The following is an 18,250-nucleotide window of genomic DNA, read 5'->3' as shown; positions in this document are numbered from 1 at the left end:
CATGGAAACTCAACTTGAATCCAGACTGGGATACGTTTTGTGTCATGGCTGTGAGGAATCTCAAATGATATTCGTTCAAGCTTTTCCCGAAAAAGGAACCTCACTACCACAGAAGATGATCATAGTGAAACAATCCTACTTATTTGGTTTCCCGCTGTATGTTGGATTTTTTTTTTTCAGACTAGATTAACAGATTACATCAATTTAAAATGACATGTTTAAGATAAACCCCACGTCCCTTGCCATGTGAATGCTGTGAAATTGCTGAGTTATTCCAGCCAAGCATTGATTTGGAATCATTAGTTTGTTGTACAGCAAAGAACACATCACTTTTACTTTTTTTCAAAGGTTGTTTCGACGTTGACGTGTTTTGACAGTTTAGTTATAAGCAAGGTTGGCCTAAATTGCATCATGTCACATTTTGGATAAGATTCCATTCAATCATTTGTGAATTTCCAACTACTGCTATCAGATGCAAAACATTAACCAGTCAATCAACTTGATATGAAAGATATGTTGACAGCTAGTTGACACTAGTGTTCTTAGAGGGGGAGATTGTAGTGTATAAATAAGGCCTATTTGTGAGAGCTGTCCCTCTTTCCAACAACATTATCCCTTAATGAGCAGCAGTCTGCTCCTGATTGGCTTTCACATGTCAACATTTTCTCTTGGGTTGGAAGGTCTGTAATAAGATTTAGAATAAATAGAGTACACCATGGACATTTTTAGAATATACAATATATATTAAGTCCCATTTGCCTTGATGAGGTGACGTACTATCAACAACAACGACATACAAATATCAACCCACTTGATCATTTACAATGGGCAAATTCCACTTGCCATTGGCAGCTGAGCACAAATTCCTGAATTGTTGTTCGACATTTGAGGTGTTCAAACCCTAGAGTATAACTTGCACTTAAATACCTGATTCCGGGGTGCACAGTCACATCCCATTGTACTTAACAGCGATATCATCTTCTCTCTATCTGTAGGTGCCTCTGACATTTCAGATAAAGACCTTGAAGATCTGTTGGATGATGGGAACTATAAACCAGATAAGAAAAAGTCAGGTAAACATCACACTGTTGGGTTCATACATTTGTCGGTTTTCACACATGATTAGATTAATATGTCGCATAACTTGTGGAATAATTGTTGGATATCAAAACATAAATGGAAATAAAAGTTACAATACAGAAACTGGCCATTTGGTCCATTCAGTTCAGGTTGCTGTTTAACCTCTACTTGAGCAGTTTTAATCACATGTACCCACTTTGTTCCCATTTCCCTTCAATTCCTTTTCTTTCATCTACATTCCAATATTGACATAGGCCGGGATTTTCCAGTTCTGCCTGTGGCGGGAATCGCCGGTTGACTTTGGGCGGAAATTCCTGGCGAGACCAGAAAATCCCGGCCACAGTTTCTGCCTCATGCAGAATTCCACACCCTCACCACTCGCTGTGCAAATATGCTATTCCTGCTCTCTGTTATAAATCTATTTCATTTCATCGTGTATCCCTTTTCCTTGACCCCTTAAATACTGCAAAGTCATCTTCTATTTACCTCATCCTATCCTTTTAAAATTTTTTAACACTTCTATCATATCGCACTTTCATCTGAATTTTCAACTCCCCTGAGATTAAGTCAGTTTATTCGCAACCTTGGTGTCCCATTTGACCCAGGGATGAGCTTCCAATCTCCTTTGTGCCACCTCTAAGACTGCCTATTGCCACCTCCATAACATGGCCTGACTTTACTCCTGTCTCAGCTCACCTGCTGTTGAAAGAGTCATTCATGCCTTTGTTACTTCTAGACTTGACTATTCCAATTCACTCCTGGCTGGTCTGCCACATTCTTCTTTTTCAGGTTCCGTCCTCTTGCTGAGAGTTGGATGGAATGTTGGGCCAGTTGCTTTTTGTTTTGTAAGCAACAGCATTATTCCTACATTCAACCCTCCATAAACTTGTCATCCAAAACTCAGCTGCCTGTGTCTTAACGCACACCAAGTCCTATTCCCCTCTCACCCCAGCCAGGTCATTGACCTACTAGCGATGTCTTGATTTTAAGAATCTCATTCTTTCTTTCAAATCCCTACATGCCCTCACCCCTGCCACCTGACCCACCCCCCAACTCCCCACTATCTCTGTAATCACCTCCATCCCCACCACCCTCCAAGGTATCTGTATGCCTCCAATTCTGGTTTCCTGTACATCCCAGATTTTAATTGCTCCACCACGGTGGCACCTTCAGCTACCTAGGCCCCAAGCTCTATAACACACTCATTACACCTCTCCACCTCACTACCCTCCTTTAAATCACTCCTTAAACCCCACCTCTTTGACCAGGCTTTTGATCATTCTGATCTAGTACCTCCTTATATGGCTCAGAACTTTACCTCTGAGGCAAGATTGGGTGGCCTGGGGTTCTTCTCTTTGGAACAGAAGAGGCTGAATGGAGATTTAATTGAGTTGTACAAAATTATGAGGGGAGGCTAGATAGAGCGGATAGGAAGGATCTATTTCCGTTAACTGAGAGGCCAGTAATCAGGGGCCATAAGTTTAAACTAATTGATGAAAAGGTTAGAGGAAAGTTGGAGAGTCATTTTTACACCGGAGGGTGGTGGAACTTACTGCCTGAAAGAATGGTAGAAAGAAAGAAGCAGAAACCCTAATCTCATTTAAAAAGTACTTGGATAGGTACTTGCAGTGCTGTAAGTTACAAACTTAAGGATCAGGAGCTCGAAAGTGCTTTTTTATTATTTATTCTTACATAGGATGTGGGCGTCACTGGTAAGGCCAGCATTTGTTGCCCATCCCTTATTGCCCTTGAACTGAGAGACTTTGCTAGACCAATTCAGAGGGCAATTAAGAATCAGCCACATTACCATGGATCTGGAGTCACATGTCAGCCAGACCAGGTATGGATGGCAGATGGGTTTTTATGACAATCAGTGATAGTTTCATGGTCACCATTACAGAGATTACCTTTCAATTCCAGATTTTATTAATTGAATTTTAAATTCCACCAGCTGCTGTGGTGGGATTTGAACCCATGCCCCCAGAGCATTAGCCTGGGCCTCTGGATGACTAGTCCAGTGACATTACCCTTACACCGCCTTCTCCCCTATTAGATTGGATAGCTCTTGCCCTACTGGCATGGACACGATGAGCCGAATGGCCTCCTTCGGTGCTGTAAATCTGTGTATTTCTATTACAATTGTGACTACACATCACAAGTATTTTGGTGGCTGTAAAGCACTTTGACATGTTCTGAGGTTGTGGTAGGTGCTATATAGATTAAAATCTTCCTTTCCTTCCCTTCCTTCTCCTCTGCAATAGAACATTCTTAAACAGGAACAATCACAGCCTTTAGTATTCTACAAAATGATCCAATATGGACAGCCATCTTTGGACTCCTGTTCACAGTTTCCTGCCACTCTCTCTGTCCCCTTTTTATGGTCTTTGTGGTGAGGCACCAAATGACCTCTTACCTTGTTTTCTAGGTGACGACGTACCTTCTGATGACAAGGATCAAGGTAAGTGTTCCTAATTTGTGAAATCAAATTGCATTAAGAGGTAGCTTGATTGCTGGCGGTTGTGAGCTCTGTCCCATGGAACACACTGAGGAGCCTATAGCGTTGACAACTTAGGCCAATCAGATCTATTATCAAAAGGGATTAATTGCGCGAGTGTGGTGGAAGTTTCAGATGGTCACATCTTTATTTCTGACAAGTGTAAAAGTGTGCCTGCCATGTTCTGATGGATTTAGGAACTTAAGAACAGAAGGTGGCCATTTAACCTTTCAAGATTGTGGCTAATTTGTATCTTAATTCCATCTACCCGCCAGGACTCCTTAACCCTCAGTGTACTTGCCTAACAAAAATCTATTAATCTCAGTTTTGAAATTTTCAATTTCCCTAGGCTATTGACATAATGCTGGACACTTTGGTATCTGTGTTTAAATCCTGGTCTGTGTTGGTATTGGTACCACACAGTCATTGTATTCATCCACACAGTCATTGCCGGCTGCAGTGCCAAACAGCGGCTAGGTTCTGGGCCTAAGGTATGGAGGTGAGGTGCAGAGGTTCAATGTGCATTGTCAGAACAGCACTTAGACCTCGAGTGACTCTGCCCCTGGAAGGCAACAAGTTGATTACAGTTGCCTCAATGGGAAAATAAATTGGAAAAAGTGTAAGTGAAATAAATTCCCCTGAAAGAACTTATGTTAAGATATCAGTATTATAACTTTCCCAAAATAATAATAATTTTTTATTCATTTACGGGATGTGGGCATCACTGGCTAGGCCAGCATTTATTGCCCATCCCTAATTGCCTTTTAGAAGGTGGTGGTGAGCTGCCTTCTTGAACCCCTGCAGTCCATGTAGTGTAGGTACACCCACAGTGCTGTTAGAAAGGGAATTCCAGGATCTTGACCCAACAACAGTGAAGGAACGACGATATATTTGGTGAGTGGCTTGGAGGGGATTTTCCAGGTGGTGGTGTGTCTGCTGCCCTTGTCCTTCTGGATGGCAGCGGTCATGGGTTTGCAAGATGCTGTCTAAGGAGCCTTGCTGAGTTCCTGCAGTGCATCTTGTAGATGGCACACACAGCTGCCACTGTTCACCGGTGGTAGGGGGAGTGAATGTTTGCAGATGGGGTGTCAACCAAGTGGGCTGCTTTGTCCAGGATGGTGTCAAGTTTCTTGAGTGTTGTTGGAGCTGCACTCATCCAGGCAAGTGGAGAGTATTCCATCACCCTCCTGCTTTGTGTCTTGTAGATGGTGGGCAGGCTTTGGAGAATCAGGAGGTGAGCTACTCGCTGCAGGATTCCCAGCCTCTGACCTGCTCTTGTAGCCACAGTATTTATATGGCTAGCCCAGTTCAATTTCTGGTCAATGGTAACCCCCCCAAGATTTTGATGTTATGAAAAGATTTTTATAGTTTATGTAATAGAACATCCCAAAGTACTTCATAGAGGCACCAAGTGGATATTGATGGTGGGGGGGGCAGGGGGGAGCATTAGGAAGGTGCCTGAAAGAGTGGCCATGGTTTTGGGGAGTGTTTGAAGAGGGGAAGGGAAGTAGTAGGGTGGAAGGGTTTGGAATGTGTTTGGGTGTGGTACTGAGGCAGTTTACAATTCTGTGACTAAAGAGATTGGAGGAGCATATAAAGTCAGGAGGGCATGTCCAAAATGTTGAGTTGGAGAACTTTACAGAGGTAGGGAATGATGCAACATAGATTTTCAATTCAAAGCAATGGGGTATTGGGGGGTGGGGGGATATAGAAGTTGGCAAACAGGTGGATAGGAGAGTAGGGCTTGGCACACTACTGCACCAAGACTTTGGCAGCAGTTGTGTGGCAGTTTTTGAAGGTTAGAATTGGCTAGTTGGCTCAGAACGAGATCAGAGTAATGGAGCCAAGGTGTGGATAAGTGTTTTAATGCTCGTTGGAGTGAGATCATGACAGGTGAATGATGTTTCTGAAAGGAGAATTGTCACAGCTGCTGGTAGTTAAGATTTGAGGCTAAAAAATTAGCTCCAGACACCAAGGTTCTGCATGTTCATGCAGGGAGATGTGTGGGATTGGGTGCTGGAGTTCACGTTTCAGGCCACTGACCTTTCATAAGAACTGGAAAAAGTTAGTGATTTAATGGGTTTTAAGCAAATACAGAGGCAAGGAAGGGAGGGTAGGAAGTTAAAGAACTTAAGGGAAGGTCTGTGATAGGGTGGAAGGCAGGAGAGATTAAATCACAAAAAGGATGATGGTGCGAAGCAGAAGTGGGTGGCAATAGGACCAGTAAAGAAACAAGTGATGAGTCTAGAGGGAAAAGCAGAATCATCAACAGCTGCTGAAATGAAAAATGCGGGCAGAGGTCATGATCTGAAATTATTGAGGTCAGTGTTGAGTCCAAAAGTCTGTAAAGTGCCTAATCAGAAGGTGATGAGATACTGTTACTCAAACTTATGTTGAACTTTATTGGAACGGTATAGGATGCCAAGAATAGAGAGGTCAGAGTGAAAGTGGAAGGAGAATTAAAATGCTACTGGAAACTCAGGGCTTTTTCTTGAAACAGTACAGTTCATGTCGTGAAGGTGTATTCCCATAGTGCTGCTATTCAGGGAGCTCCAGGATTCTGACCCAGCAGCAATGAATTAAAGAGCTTTTTTTCTTTATTTGTTCATGGAATGTGGGCATCGTTGGCTAGGCCAGCATTTATTACCCATCCCTTGAACTGAGTGGCTTGCTAGATAAGCTATTTCAGAGGGTCTGGAGTCACATGTAGGCTAGACCAGGTAAGGACAGCAGGTTCTCTTCCCTAAAGGACATTAGGGTTTTTACAACAATTGACAATGGTTTCATGGTCATCATTAGACTTTTAATTCCAGATTTTTATTGCATTCAAACCCAGGTCCCCAGAGCATTATCCTGGGTCTCTGGATTACCAGTCCAGTGACAATACCACTAAATCACCCCTTAGGACACTTGTGAAACCTCACAACACATAGCAACTGTTTTTAGTATAGAAAACGTATCGAAGTAAGATCAAGTAATAAATGACAGCTAACATTAAGTTATTCGTGTTGCGAGATTGTCATTGTGACTCATTCAATATTTCCCTTTCTCTACCAGTGGCTATACCTGAAACTACAATAGCTGGAATCGCCAGTGCTGTGGCTGCTGCTTTGTTGGGTGCAGTGTCCAGTTACATTGCCTACCAGAAGAAGCAATTATGTTTTAAAATGCAAGGTACAGTACGTTTGAAGTGTTACATTAAATTCCGTAGAATTTACAGCACAGAAACAAGCTACATAGTTCAGCTGCTCTATACCAGTGTTTCTGCTCCACACAAACCTCCTCCCACCCTACCTCACCTAACCCTATTCTTTTCTCCCTTGTGTTCATCTCCAGCTTTCTCTTACTATGCTATTCACCACAGCCACTCCTTGTGGTAGCGGTTTCACAGACTCACCGCTCTGTGTAAAGAAGCTTCTCCTGAATTCCTGATTGAATTTATATGACCATTTATATTTATGACTCTAGTTTGTCTCATACTGCTACCTACTGGCTACAACCAGCATTCCAAAGACAAGTAGAAATCGCCTCGTTGACACATCAGCCATTTAAAAAGGAAGTGTGATCGGGGTTCCTGAGTTCAGTCCTCTGGACCCTGCTGTGTCAGATGGGATTCTGCTGCTGCACGGAGGAGATTTTTTTTGGGAGGAGGGGTGGGGGCAGGGGAGGGGAATATTCGTAGCGCTCTGTTGTGATTGGTTGCTGCCAGAAAGTGCACACACATGTACAACATATATGAGAATTTGGGTTATGGTCAGTTCGATATTTTCTGCTGTTAAACCTGATGGAGGAAGTCATTAGGAGCGCACATCAGTGAGGGGTCCCACCTGAAACATGAACCTGCTTATTCTCGTTTCAGTGCAGAATGGCTTTTAGGCACATTCTGCATTTTCTATTTACATTTGCTATTTACATTACATTAGCATTCCTTTCATGATTTTTTTTTAATGCTCCCACTGTTGCTCCTAAAATAAAAGCAAAAAGCTGGAAATCTGAAATAAAAACAGAAAATGCTGGAAAAACTCAGCAGGTCTGGCATCATCTGTGGAGAGAGAAACAGAGTTAACGTTTTGAGTCCATTGTCCATGGCCTTTGTCCTGATTCTGGCTTGTAATTCTTTCTGTAATAGTTTTTCTCCCTGTTTACTTTGGATATCACTGAAGATGATAATGTAGTAAATTATTTTACAACATGTTTGTTAAAGATAAGGAGGATGCAGAACTGCTCCACTGTCTAATCTTTCTTAGCTTTGTCTCTTCAGTTGAAATCACAAAACAGGGTAAGGTGGTCTAGTTCTAACCTGTGCCACACCTGATGAATTCCAGTAGTTACCAAGTTAATGATATTGTAAAGCTCCTTAATTTTACCTCTGTGACACAGGGAATCACAAACTCTCCCAAGGATTTATTCTGACTGTGCTCAGTTCTATACATAATATACATGTAGTTCTGGGGACGTGGCCAAATCCACCAAGATTAGCTATTTATTGCCTATCCTTGGTTACCCTATGGGCCTTGAGTCAACCACCAAGGGTGGGGCTCCAGTCTCCTGTAGGTCAGACAGGGTATGTGTGACAATGTACTCTTGAAGTGCATTAGTTTTTTTTAAAAAGAACAATTTGGCAGCTTCCCTCTTCCCCCCCTCCTCCCCCTCCCCCCCGGGCTAGTCCAGAGTCTTTTTTAAATTCAAGTCTCACAGCTTGGCCATGGTGGGATTTGAACTAACAATTCTCTGGTTTGCTGGTCGCGTGTTATAACCATTATCTTCCTATATCCTTCAAACTAGTGGCTCTCCAGCCAGGCAAATCTAGCCCATTTTGAGGCACTTATGATCCTAATAATTCAGCCGAGTAACAAGAGCAGTGAAACTGAGGTGTGTCCATCATCTTAGGGAGCTGGAAGGATGCCGACGACTATATCCTTCAGTGCGCGAGCATTTGAACCTCACTATTGTATTTCACTTCACTGACGCTGCACATACAGCAAGACCGGACTCTCAGCAGCAGCGTGGATGGGGACGGCGACTTCTCCCGGAATCTCCGAGTTTTAATCTCCTGTACACGGTTGTGATCAAAACCTGGAGAATGGGGGTGGGGAGATGGGTGGGCGGTTGTTTTGTTTATTCGCTCTTAGGGGGAAGGTTATTTGGGGAATAGGTAGCAGTTGCAGGTGGGATATCCTGTCGTGAAATCCTCAAGAATACGTCCAAACGCTTCCACCCCGAAGCATGTCGAGGTCAGCGCTGCCGCCACCAGTTGAGCTGACTAGTCCCCAGGGGCTGTGTCTCTGACGGCTGCTTGGCCACTGTCATTTATTTCTGACTGCAAGTGCGTCAATCGCTCCACCTGCCGTTTTTGTATGGGTGACCTGCATGGCTAAAGGGGGAGGACTCGGAGACAGCAGACAGAAGCTGCGGCTACGATTTGAACCCCTACACAATGCGCAGCCTTGTTTGTCGCCACTGGAATTCTCAACATAATGTAAAGCGATAAAAGCAAAAAAACTGCGGAAATCCAAAACAAAACCAAAAATAAAAATACCTGGAAAAACTCAGCAGGTCTGACGGTCATGACTCTAAGAGTCATACGGACTCGAAATATTAACTGTGTTCCTCTCCGCAGATGCTGTCAGACCTGCTGAGTTTTTCCAGGTATTTTTATTTTTGTTTATAATGTAAAGTGAGATCCGCTCCACCGCTTAAAGGCCGGAGCAAACAGATCTGCTTCCGTCTGTGCAAGACCGAGATAGATAGGTTCTTGATTGGTAAGGGGATCAAAGGTTACGGGGAGAAGGCAGGAGAATGGGGTTGAGAAACTTATCAGCCGTGATTGAATGGCGGAGCAGACTCGATGGGCCGAATGGCCTAATTTCTGCTCCTATGTCTTATGGTGCAACACAACGGGGCTGTTAATCATTAACTTCAATCCACGTAAACTAGTTACAGCAACTCGGGTTCTGTTACAGACTGACACGCGCGCAAACTGGCTTTGCAACTGCAAAGCTTTCAGGCTCCACTACTATCAGCCACCATTTAATAGATTTTTTTTTGAGGAGAGGGGCATGGATCAGACGTTGATAGCCTTGCTCACTGGAGTAGAGGTATTAGAATTCGCTTAGTGCTGACTTCATTATGTCTGCAGCTGCTCAAAGTGCATTGAAATGACTGAATTCAGAACCTGTCATATTTGCCACATTCTGCACCTTTAACTCCGCAGGGAGCCTTAATCAACAGTACGTCAAAGGAGAAAATGCCGAGGCAGGAGCAATGACTGAGCCTCAAGGTGAGTGTCTATCTCTTTCCATTCCTGTAAATATAATGTATTTACTCCTGAATGCCTTTACCTCATAAAGTGATCACTTTATTTATTTTTTTAAAAGCCAATTTTGAATAAATATCCTTTTCTCATGTTTACTCACAGATAATGGGTATCTTTTCTTTAAAAAAAAAATAGCTGATTTTTTTTTGGTTCCAGTTTCATTTCCGTTTTCCCTTGGTTCTCTGCATCATGCACCACCTCCTACCCCACACAGATCTTCTCAAAGGCCTTTGCCATTTTACTCTGTTTAACAACAGTCCTGAACAATTGATTTATTGGAATGTTTCCTCCCTCTCCCCATATTGGTGGAAGTGCCTGATCTCCACTCTGCACCTCCCCTACCCCTTCACCACCACAGCTGTGATCGGACTCTCACCAGATTTGGTGACCAGGTATCTTTCCACACTATGACACAACATCCCATACATCCAATGCCACCTTCAATGCTGGGAAAATATCAACTAGAAATTGCTGTTGCCGATATTGGCAAATGAAGTTAGTGGTCTCCTTTCATTGATATTGAAATGGTTAACACCAACATTAAAGTCACAGAAAGTCAGCAAACATCCTGGCTTGGGCTGATGTGTGGTGCGAATGTTACTTGCCACCTAAGTGCCAAACAATGACTGTCTCCAACAAGAGAGAATCTAAATATCTCCCCTTGACATTTAACAGCATTACCATCACTGAATCCCCCACTATCAACATCCTAGGGGTTACCGTTGACCAGAAACTGAACTGGACCAGCCATATAAATATTGTAGCTACAAGAGCAGAGGCTGGGAATTCTCCCCAAACCTGTCCACCATATGCAAGGCACAAGTCAGGAGTGTGACGGAATACTCTCCACTTGTCTGGATGAGTGCAGCTCCAACAACACTCAAGAGGCTCACCACTGTCCAAGACAAAGCAGCCCATTTGATTGGCACACCATCTACTAGATGCACTGCAGCAACTCACCAAGGCTCCTTAAACAGCACCTTCCAAACACGCAACCTCTACCACCCGGAAGGACAAGGGCAACAGATGCATAGGAACACCCCCACCTGCAAGTTCCCCTCCAAGCGTCTCACCATCCTGACTTAGAAATATATCACTATCCCTTCACTGTCGCCGGGTCAAAATCCTGGAATCCCTTCCTAACAGCACTGTGGGTGTACCTACACCACATGGACTGCAGCGGTTCAAGAAAGTAGCTCACCACCACCTTCAAAAAGGGCAATCAGGGATTGGCAATAAATGCTGGCTTAGCCAGCAATATCCACATCCTGTGAGTAAATAAATAAGAACAAAAATGCCACACAAAAACATTTGCTATCATAACCAAGAGCCAAATCTAAGCTTGCATGAGAATGGAAGCACGTTGACCATACTTCTTCCTTTCATTGACCACTCATGAACTCACTAGCAATGCCTCTTCCCCATTTCTAGAGGTTCTGGTAAAAAGTTGCCTGGTGATACATTGATGCTGGCATTTCTAATGAATTTGCTAAGAATTTTAGAAGGGCACCAGGTTTGAAATTTATCATTTGTCAGTTTAAAATCAAACCAATTGAAAATAGTACACCCAAGAAAAACGTTATTTTTCATACTCAGACTCCAGTAATTCCATGATTTTGGAATATGCTAACAGTAAACTCCACTCCAGTGAAACTATATTCATGCTATCAAATTTCCAATGTCCCACTTAATTTAACATGTAACTAGATGGATAATATCACTATTATAATGAAATTACTACTGCTTACAGGGTTCGTCTGAACACTGCTCATTCAACCTATGAAGAATCTCTCCATGTTTGTTGGAAGTTTCTCTCACCCTCTGGTCACCTTCAGGTCCTGGAATCTCCTTTGCATGTTCATGCTCCTTTTTATTTTCAAGCTCATGATCATCAATATTTTCTGCTTTCTTCCTTTTCCATTAGATTTTGGTTGGTTTGACTTTCTTGTGACATGTGTTTGTTATGTGCATCTCGAGGCTGCCTCAAGTGACACCCCCTCCCTTTACTCTACAAGTGTTGATTTGGTACAGTTTTTCCTATTGACTCCCCTTACTCTCTCCTGTCGCATTTGGCCAGCTCTGTCAAAGAGTGAAAACCTTGCTCCGGCTGGTACTCGTTGTGATGCAGTTTCATTACAAACAGGTCCAGTCTTGCCTGTATCCTGGACAGTAATTCCTCATTTCCCCACATCTATTCCTTGGAGTTCATTACTCCTTTCCTATCACCATAGCCATTTTTTCAGCCAAGAGAACTGATGATCAGAACTACTCTACAACTGGAATCCTAATTCTGCTCCAGTTGGCTTAAAGAATTTGGAGTGTGCTAGTGTCTTCAAAGATTACTTTGAACTTAAAAGGGTGCATCGCCACAGAAAATAGGAGGAGGAAGGTTCTGGTATAAAATGCACAGGATTTACTCAAGACAGTAGAGCTGGGAGTTCTTGAGTCAAGGTCTCCCATAACTAGCAATTATAACTGAGCCCTGGATGAATGTTGGCATGCCAATACAGTGTATGGCCTAGCAATCTTCACTGCTATTTCATCTAGACTCTTCTCGGTAAGATTGAGGCTGAGTAGGTGGATACAGTGTGTATAAGGAAGGACAGATACTTGTGCACTGTAGCAGCAGTTTGGCAAAACAAATGTACTAATTACTTGGGTGGCACTGAAGAAGGAGAATCAATATCAAAATCAGGGAGAGGGGGAGCAAGGAATTTACACAGGGCTGGCACATGGAAAATATGTTTGCAGAACAAAACTGGGTGTGCGTGTGTTTCCAGTGTCATCACAGGTTGCGTCAGGGGGAAAGGATCCAAAAAGGTTTTGATGTGATTTGGACGTAAATCAGCAAACACATCTAAATTGAGAAGCAGTCACAGTAGGCTGACTAGTTAGCAGAGGAACTTAAATGGCACATGTCAAAGTTCCAGACAACATTCTCTGACCTTACTGAACCTTTACAGGGTTACTTGGTGAGATTGCTGTGACTGGCACAATCAAACTGTGATCCAGTATAAACAGAATGTCAGCAGCAATTCCTACATTGGGCTCAAGGAATGAACAAAGTGGCAGAAACTTTGCTGCTGATCCAGACTATGTCTGTCACAGCTATTGCTCGAATGTACCGTGGGCTCTGTGGAGGGGAGTCTGCTGACTTTGTTTATATTTCTGGATTCTCAATGGCCTTGGTAATGTGCACTGCCTGCTTGTCCTGTTTAAAATGATCTATGTCTATGTTTTCTTCCTGACATCTATCACGGCGGTTTGGCTGAATCTTCATGCAGCTGAACGGAACCTCCTGCAAACACAATCAGAGAAGCCCTCTGCAGACAACGCCAATCAGATCTAGATGGGAACACTGCCAAACACAGCCTTTGCCTTGACACCAACTTCTGCTTAAAATGGCTTCTTTAAATTTTATTTAAAACAAAATGGTTGCGTAACAGGAAGTGATTCCTTAGAACGTTAGATTGGCTCTTTAAATATGTGTTCAACTAGGTATGGTGCAGTGGTTAGAGTAGGTACAGTACACTGGTTCAATGTTGGCTTAGGTCCTACATAAAAGTAAAGGACAAAATGGAAGTATTTGGCTTGGATATAAGCAATTTACCAGAAGTCGTTGCTTGGACTAAGCATGTAGTTTAGAGATTTCTTTATGGTGCTTTTAGAAAAAATGAAGTTTAATGGTTAGTGGTGGGGGGGAGGGGAGTGTGGGTACATTGGGTACTGTTCCGGTGAACAGCCATGGATTGGTTCCGTTCATATCAAAGATGGGGTTGCAGAATTAAGAATGTGATGCACTTGTTTCAGACAGCATTGTCCTTCCTCTGCAATCCATTCTCTACCCTTTGGAAATGCAAACTAGAATGCTTTTTTTAAAAAAATATCTGCAATTGAATAAAAAAAATGCCCTTCTCTTTAGTTCATGGCAGTGGGTGCTAAAAATTCTGGAGAAAGCAGGTAAAGCATACCCAGGGATTTGAAATTCCTCAACATAGTGATTGTGGCTCTGGAAGAGTTGAATACAGTATTCCTATTTTAAGATTCAAACTCTTGCCATCATCTCAGATATTCAGATTAAGCCACCCTGTCCACTGGACTCAGAACTTTGTTAAAAGGGAGGTGGGGGGTTCCCTAAATTGTGTCAGCATTAGGCAGCAGAAACTTTACACCTGCCTGTTCATTTGCGCAACATTGTTTCAGATTTAACACACCTGGGGTTGTGCACATCTAGAAGAGGTTAGTGCATGAATGCAGTTAACTTGTGTACATAGTTTTTTTTTAAGATTGCAATCAGCATTTAACCAGAACCCTCCTGTACTGGTTGAACACCTTGTCTTGATCTGTGCCTGTCTCCTGAGCTCTGAAATATCAATCGACTTTCATAAGCGAAGGACATGAACCACTATAAACGGTACGAACACAGTCAAAGTATTTATCACGTACACAGTCTTGTGGCTGCTAGTCTGTGCCCCTTGCGTTTTTGTTAGAGACAGAGCAATCTGTATTAAAAATCGGTTCTGGTGCATTTCCTTTAAGGGCTGCGCTTGCTTCTTGTTACACCGCAGTCGTGACACTTCAGCACGTCTCTGATTCCTTTTTAACATTGCCATGGGCTAACTTTATACATATAAAGAGAAACAGCCAGTCACCGATCCCTTGTTTGAAATATACAAGTAGTTCCAACTGCACTTTGACCCCAGCAATGTCTGAGCAGCCACAATTACCTGATATCCCAACTTAAGAGCAATAGCCTCACGGGGATGGGCCAGGCTGGCGACTGGAACTATACAGCTGTGCTCCAAAACTAGGACTCCCCCATCAGCAACACGAGGGAGAGCCCCAGTTAAGTTTGATGCCTTGGCTCCTTAAAATGGTGATTTGAACGTTTAAAAGGTGACCTTTGTTTCCACGACATATCCTTAGATAAACTTTAGCGTTTAAAATGGTCCTTCTGTAGAATTAGATAATGTAAGTTAGCATGTTCTCCGTAAAACCGTAACTCGCCACTAATTAAAGCAGAGAATTAAAATAAATTCCCAGCTGTCGCAGGGACAACATCTGTTTCAGATATTCCAGTGGAAATACTGGAATGCGTGAGTACTCACCGATTGCACCGACTGCGTTATACATGTTGCTGACTCCGAGATTATAGCAACAAGCAGTTACAGGAATGATGTTCGTGTATCATCTGTAAACACTCAGCTGCTTCACCATCATCATTTCCAGCCTTGGACGGCCACAGACTGTCGCTAGAATAGAACTCGGCTCACTGCAGAGAGAAAGTACCTTGGTGCGGACTGAATACCAAGTGTGCAAACTCCTCAAGGGTGAAACTTGGCTGCAAATGGGGTAACACTTCAACAGTTATTTATCAACTGTTTGCTATGCTTAAACAGTGCCTAAAAAATGCTGTGTGCCATATCGGCTTTTCACTTGTTCGGATGACGCTTGCCAATTTTAAACAAGGTACTAGGTGCTTTATTTCAAAAGGGGGCAGCACTTCGTGGAAACTAGTCATAAGTAAAATGACATTTATTTAACTCTTGAAAATGGCCTGTAATCTCCCACACATCCCCAGTTAGTCCCGAGCCTTGGCCGCTGAGATGAAATCCAGGATTGCTCCCAAACTGGCGGCTGATTGTGGATTGGCAAATGTAAATTGGGGAATCGAGCCTTGAGGGGCCATGTAATAAACACCAGTCGCTCAGTGCTGGAATGTAACTCTTTTGAGTAAAACTAAATTAACAAATCAGGGGACAAATTAAGAAGCACCCCCTTAAAGGGAAACTGCAAAAACAAAAAGACAAAATTTAAAGGAAACTTAAACATTAAAGCAAAATGTGATCAAAGGGGTCAATAAAACACCCCAGTCCCTGCGGGGCCCATGAACTTCATGTCAGGTTAATGACAGTCACCATTGCAATGGGGAAAAACCTTGTATTTATATAGCATCTTTCACATCCTCAGTGTGTCCCCAAGCACTTCAATGTAAACTTGCAGAATCTTGAAAGATGGTTTCCCTTTCCAACCTGCTTCCCATTCCTGCCTGCAATTTAATTTTGTGTATAATTATCAGGCCCCCGTATCTCACTCCAGTAACAATTACTAAGTATGATTGATTTAAGTGAGTGGAGGGAGATTAGTCCATCGGAGGCTAAATTGCAGCTAAGCCCAAATACGAGCCTCATACAATATTTGCATACACCTACATCACTGGGTAATCGTCAGGAGATTGTCTGCACACCCCTCTTCCCCAGTAGCACTGAGACCAATTGCAGTGTTCCTACTGTCACACACGTATGTGCGAAAATGACTCTGGGTGGGGGTCTCTTCCTATAATTTAAGCAGGTTAGCCAAAACCACTGAGCATATTTTTTTTTAAAAGGCCATTTACTTCCCCACAGGGTTTCTGCCAAAGTGATCAGGAAAATCCTGTGGATGCAGGATTTATTCAAGACCTGAGCTGTAACCTAACCAGCACAATCTGAAGTGCATTTTGGATGCACCAATCCGATTCTGACCAAAGTGGCAACTTCAAAGCCCTTGTGGTTCGCAACTCGGACCTCCCGCTCTCCGCTCAATTGCAATCCAATTCCACAATTGCCGCTAATTGACCCATTAAGTGCCCAAATTGGCTGTCCCCATGGCCGGGCGATTGGGATTCATCCTCCGGGAAAAGGACAGAGGCAAGACAATGTCGTGGAGCCAGCCTGACTGTAGTCCTTCACAGTTCTCTGCCATCTACTCTCCCCCGCACCCCCACCCCCCCAAGTCACCTCTGTGATTGAACCCAGTGAGCGTGCATGTGACTAATGAAGTGTGTTCCTGAATGTGTGTGTGTATAGGTACAGGTCGTTCTGTATGTGAAAATTTGACTATAATTAATCTTAAAATGTAATAGGTAATTGAGGGAAAACTCGCATAATTTGTATATATTCATTATATGTTTATTATGCACGTTAAAGACATGTTCTTATTTTTAGTTTGTTGATAAGCGAGTCAGACATTCAGCTAGCTGGTGATTGAGACAGATCTCCCAGGAAAGGTACTGCAGCTATTCGCATGATTTACAATTCACATGCAGAGGTCACACTTTCAAGTGTATTATTTACTCAGCACCCCACCCACCACCTTCAAAAATAGATTTTGGAATTTTCAAAACAATATCCATTGGATTGTGTACTGCCGTATTCAAAATGTACTCACGTGTACATGTGTTTCCATGTCCTCGGGCCTGATCGTTTGCAATGATTTATGTCAGTTTTGAATGCGTATGATCTAATGAGATTGGGAGGTGTACAGTCCTGGGCACCACACTATTGGAAGGATGTGAACGCGGAAGAGGTTTACAAGAATGGTTCCAGGGATGAGAAACTTCAGCTATGAGGATAGGTTGGGACTGTTCTCCTGGGAGAGAAGGCAGCTAAGAGGAGATTTGATAGAGATGTTCAAAATCATGGGTGGGGTGGGGTGGGGTGGGGGGGGGGGCTGCACAGGGTAGATAGAGAGAAACTGTTCCTGCTCATAAAAGGATCAAGAACGAGAGGGCAGAGATTTAAAGTGGTTCGCAAAAGAAGCGAGTGGTTCCGGTCTGGAATGCATTGCCTGGAAATGTGGTGGAGGCAGGCTCAATCAGGGCATTCAAGACGGCATTAGATGATTTTTTGAATAGAAATCACATGCAAAGGTTACGGGGAAAAGGCAGGAGAATGGCACTGAGTAACAATGCTCGTTCGAGAGCCAGTGCAGACACGATGGGCTGAATGGCTTCCTTCTGCACGGTAACAATCTTTTGATTGTGTGGATATTTAAGTGCAATTTGACATCAGGAAAATAGGCCCAATTTGGGGCGCAACTTTTAGGTTGTGCCCAAGGTAGAGATTCCAGTCCAGGCCCATCACCACAATGATGTGTGATGGTGTAACTAGGAGCTCTTCAACACGCCTCACCCTCCTCAATCCGTGCACTCCCCCAATTTTAGCCTCTCGCTGATCACTGATTTTCATAACTCCACCATCGGCCGCTATGCCTTCAGCTGTCTAGAACCTAATCTCTGGAATTTGCTCCCTAAACCACACTGCTTCACTCACTCTCTTCTCCTTTAGGACGCTCCTTAAAACTTACCTTTTGACAAAGTTTTGGTCACCTGTCTTAAGTTATGGTTTGGTGCAAATTTTGTTTTGATAACACTTTTGTGAAGTGTCATGAGGCATTTTATTACATTAAAGGAACCATGTTGATGTTGTGTACAGAATACAAGGCTTGAACATGCACAAATTCCTAATAACCAAATTTCATGGACGGTACTAAACATTGGGGTCTTTTCAGAATCATCACCAGTGGAGTATGGAAAAGCA

The 18,250-nt window shown here is 43.1% G+C and overlaps 1 protein-coding gene and 1 long non-coding RNA gene across 2 annotated transcripts in view; one reads left to right on the top strand and one right to left on the bottom strand.

Annotated features, from left to right (window-relative positions):
- Nucleotides 1-14,175, top strand: part of cd99l2 (CD99 molecule-like 2) — a 153,903-nt gene extending 139,728 nt beyond the window's left edge. Inside the window, exons 8-12 of the mRNA XM_078547659.1 lie at nucleotides 996-1,073; nucleotides 3,506-3,538; nucleotides 6,632-6,748; nucleotides 9,789-9,854; nucleotides 13,175-14,175. Of these exons, the coding sequence (XP_078403785.1) occupies nucleotides 996-1,073; nucleotides 3,506-3,538; nucleotides 6,632-6,748; nucleotides 9,789-9,854; nucleotides 13,175-13,239 (359 nt within the window). The 3' untranslated portion in view covers nucleotides 13,240-14,175. The remainder of the gene's footprint in view (nucleotides 1-995; nucleotides 1,074-3,505; nucleotides 3,539-6,631; nucleotides 6,749-9,788; nucleotides 9,855-13,174) is intronic.
- LOC144683997 (uncharacterized) overlaps nucleotides 1-15,815 on the bottom strand; it is a 37,990-nt gene extending 22,175 nt beyond the window's left edge. Inside the window, exons 1-2 of the long non-coding RNA XR_013577378.1 lie at nucleotides 14,999-15,815; nucleotides 812-1,047 (exon numbers count right to left, since the gene is read on the bottom strand). This is a non-coding gene — a long non-coding RNA (uncharacterized LOC144683997). The remainder of the gene's footprint in view (nucleotides 1-811; nucleotides 1,048-14,998) is intronic.
- Between the last annotated feature and the right edge of the window lie 2,435 nt (nucleotides 15,816-18,250).

This window comes from Cetorhinus maximus, chromosome 8 (genome assembly GCF_964194155.1).
Source record: "Cetorhinus maximus chromosome 8, sCetMax3.hap1.1, whole genome shotgun sequence".
In the NCBI taxonomy this organism is placed as follows: Eukaryota; Metazoa; Chordata; class Chondrichthyes; order Lamniformes; family Cetorhinidae; genus Cetorhinus; species Cetorhinus maximus.
Note: the sequence above shows the minus strand (reverse complement) of the source record. Positions and strands in the feature narration are given on the sequence as shown.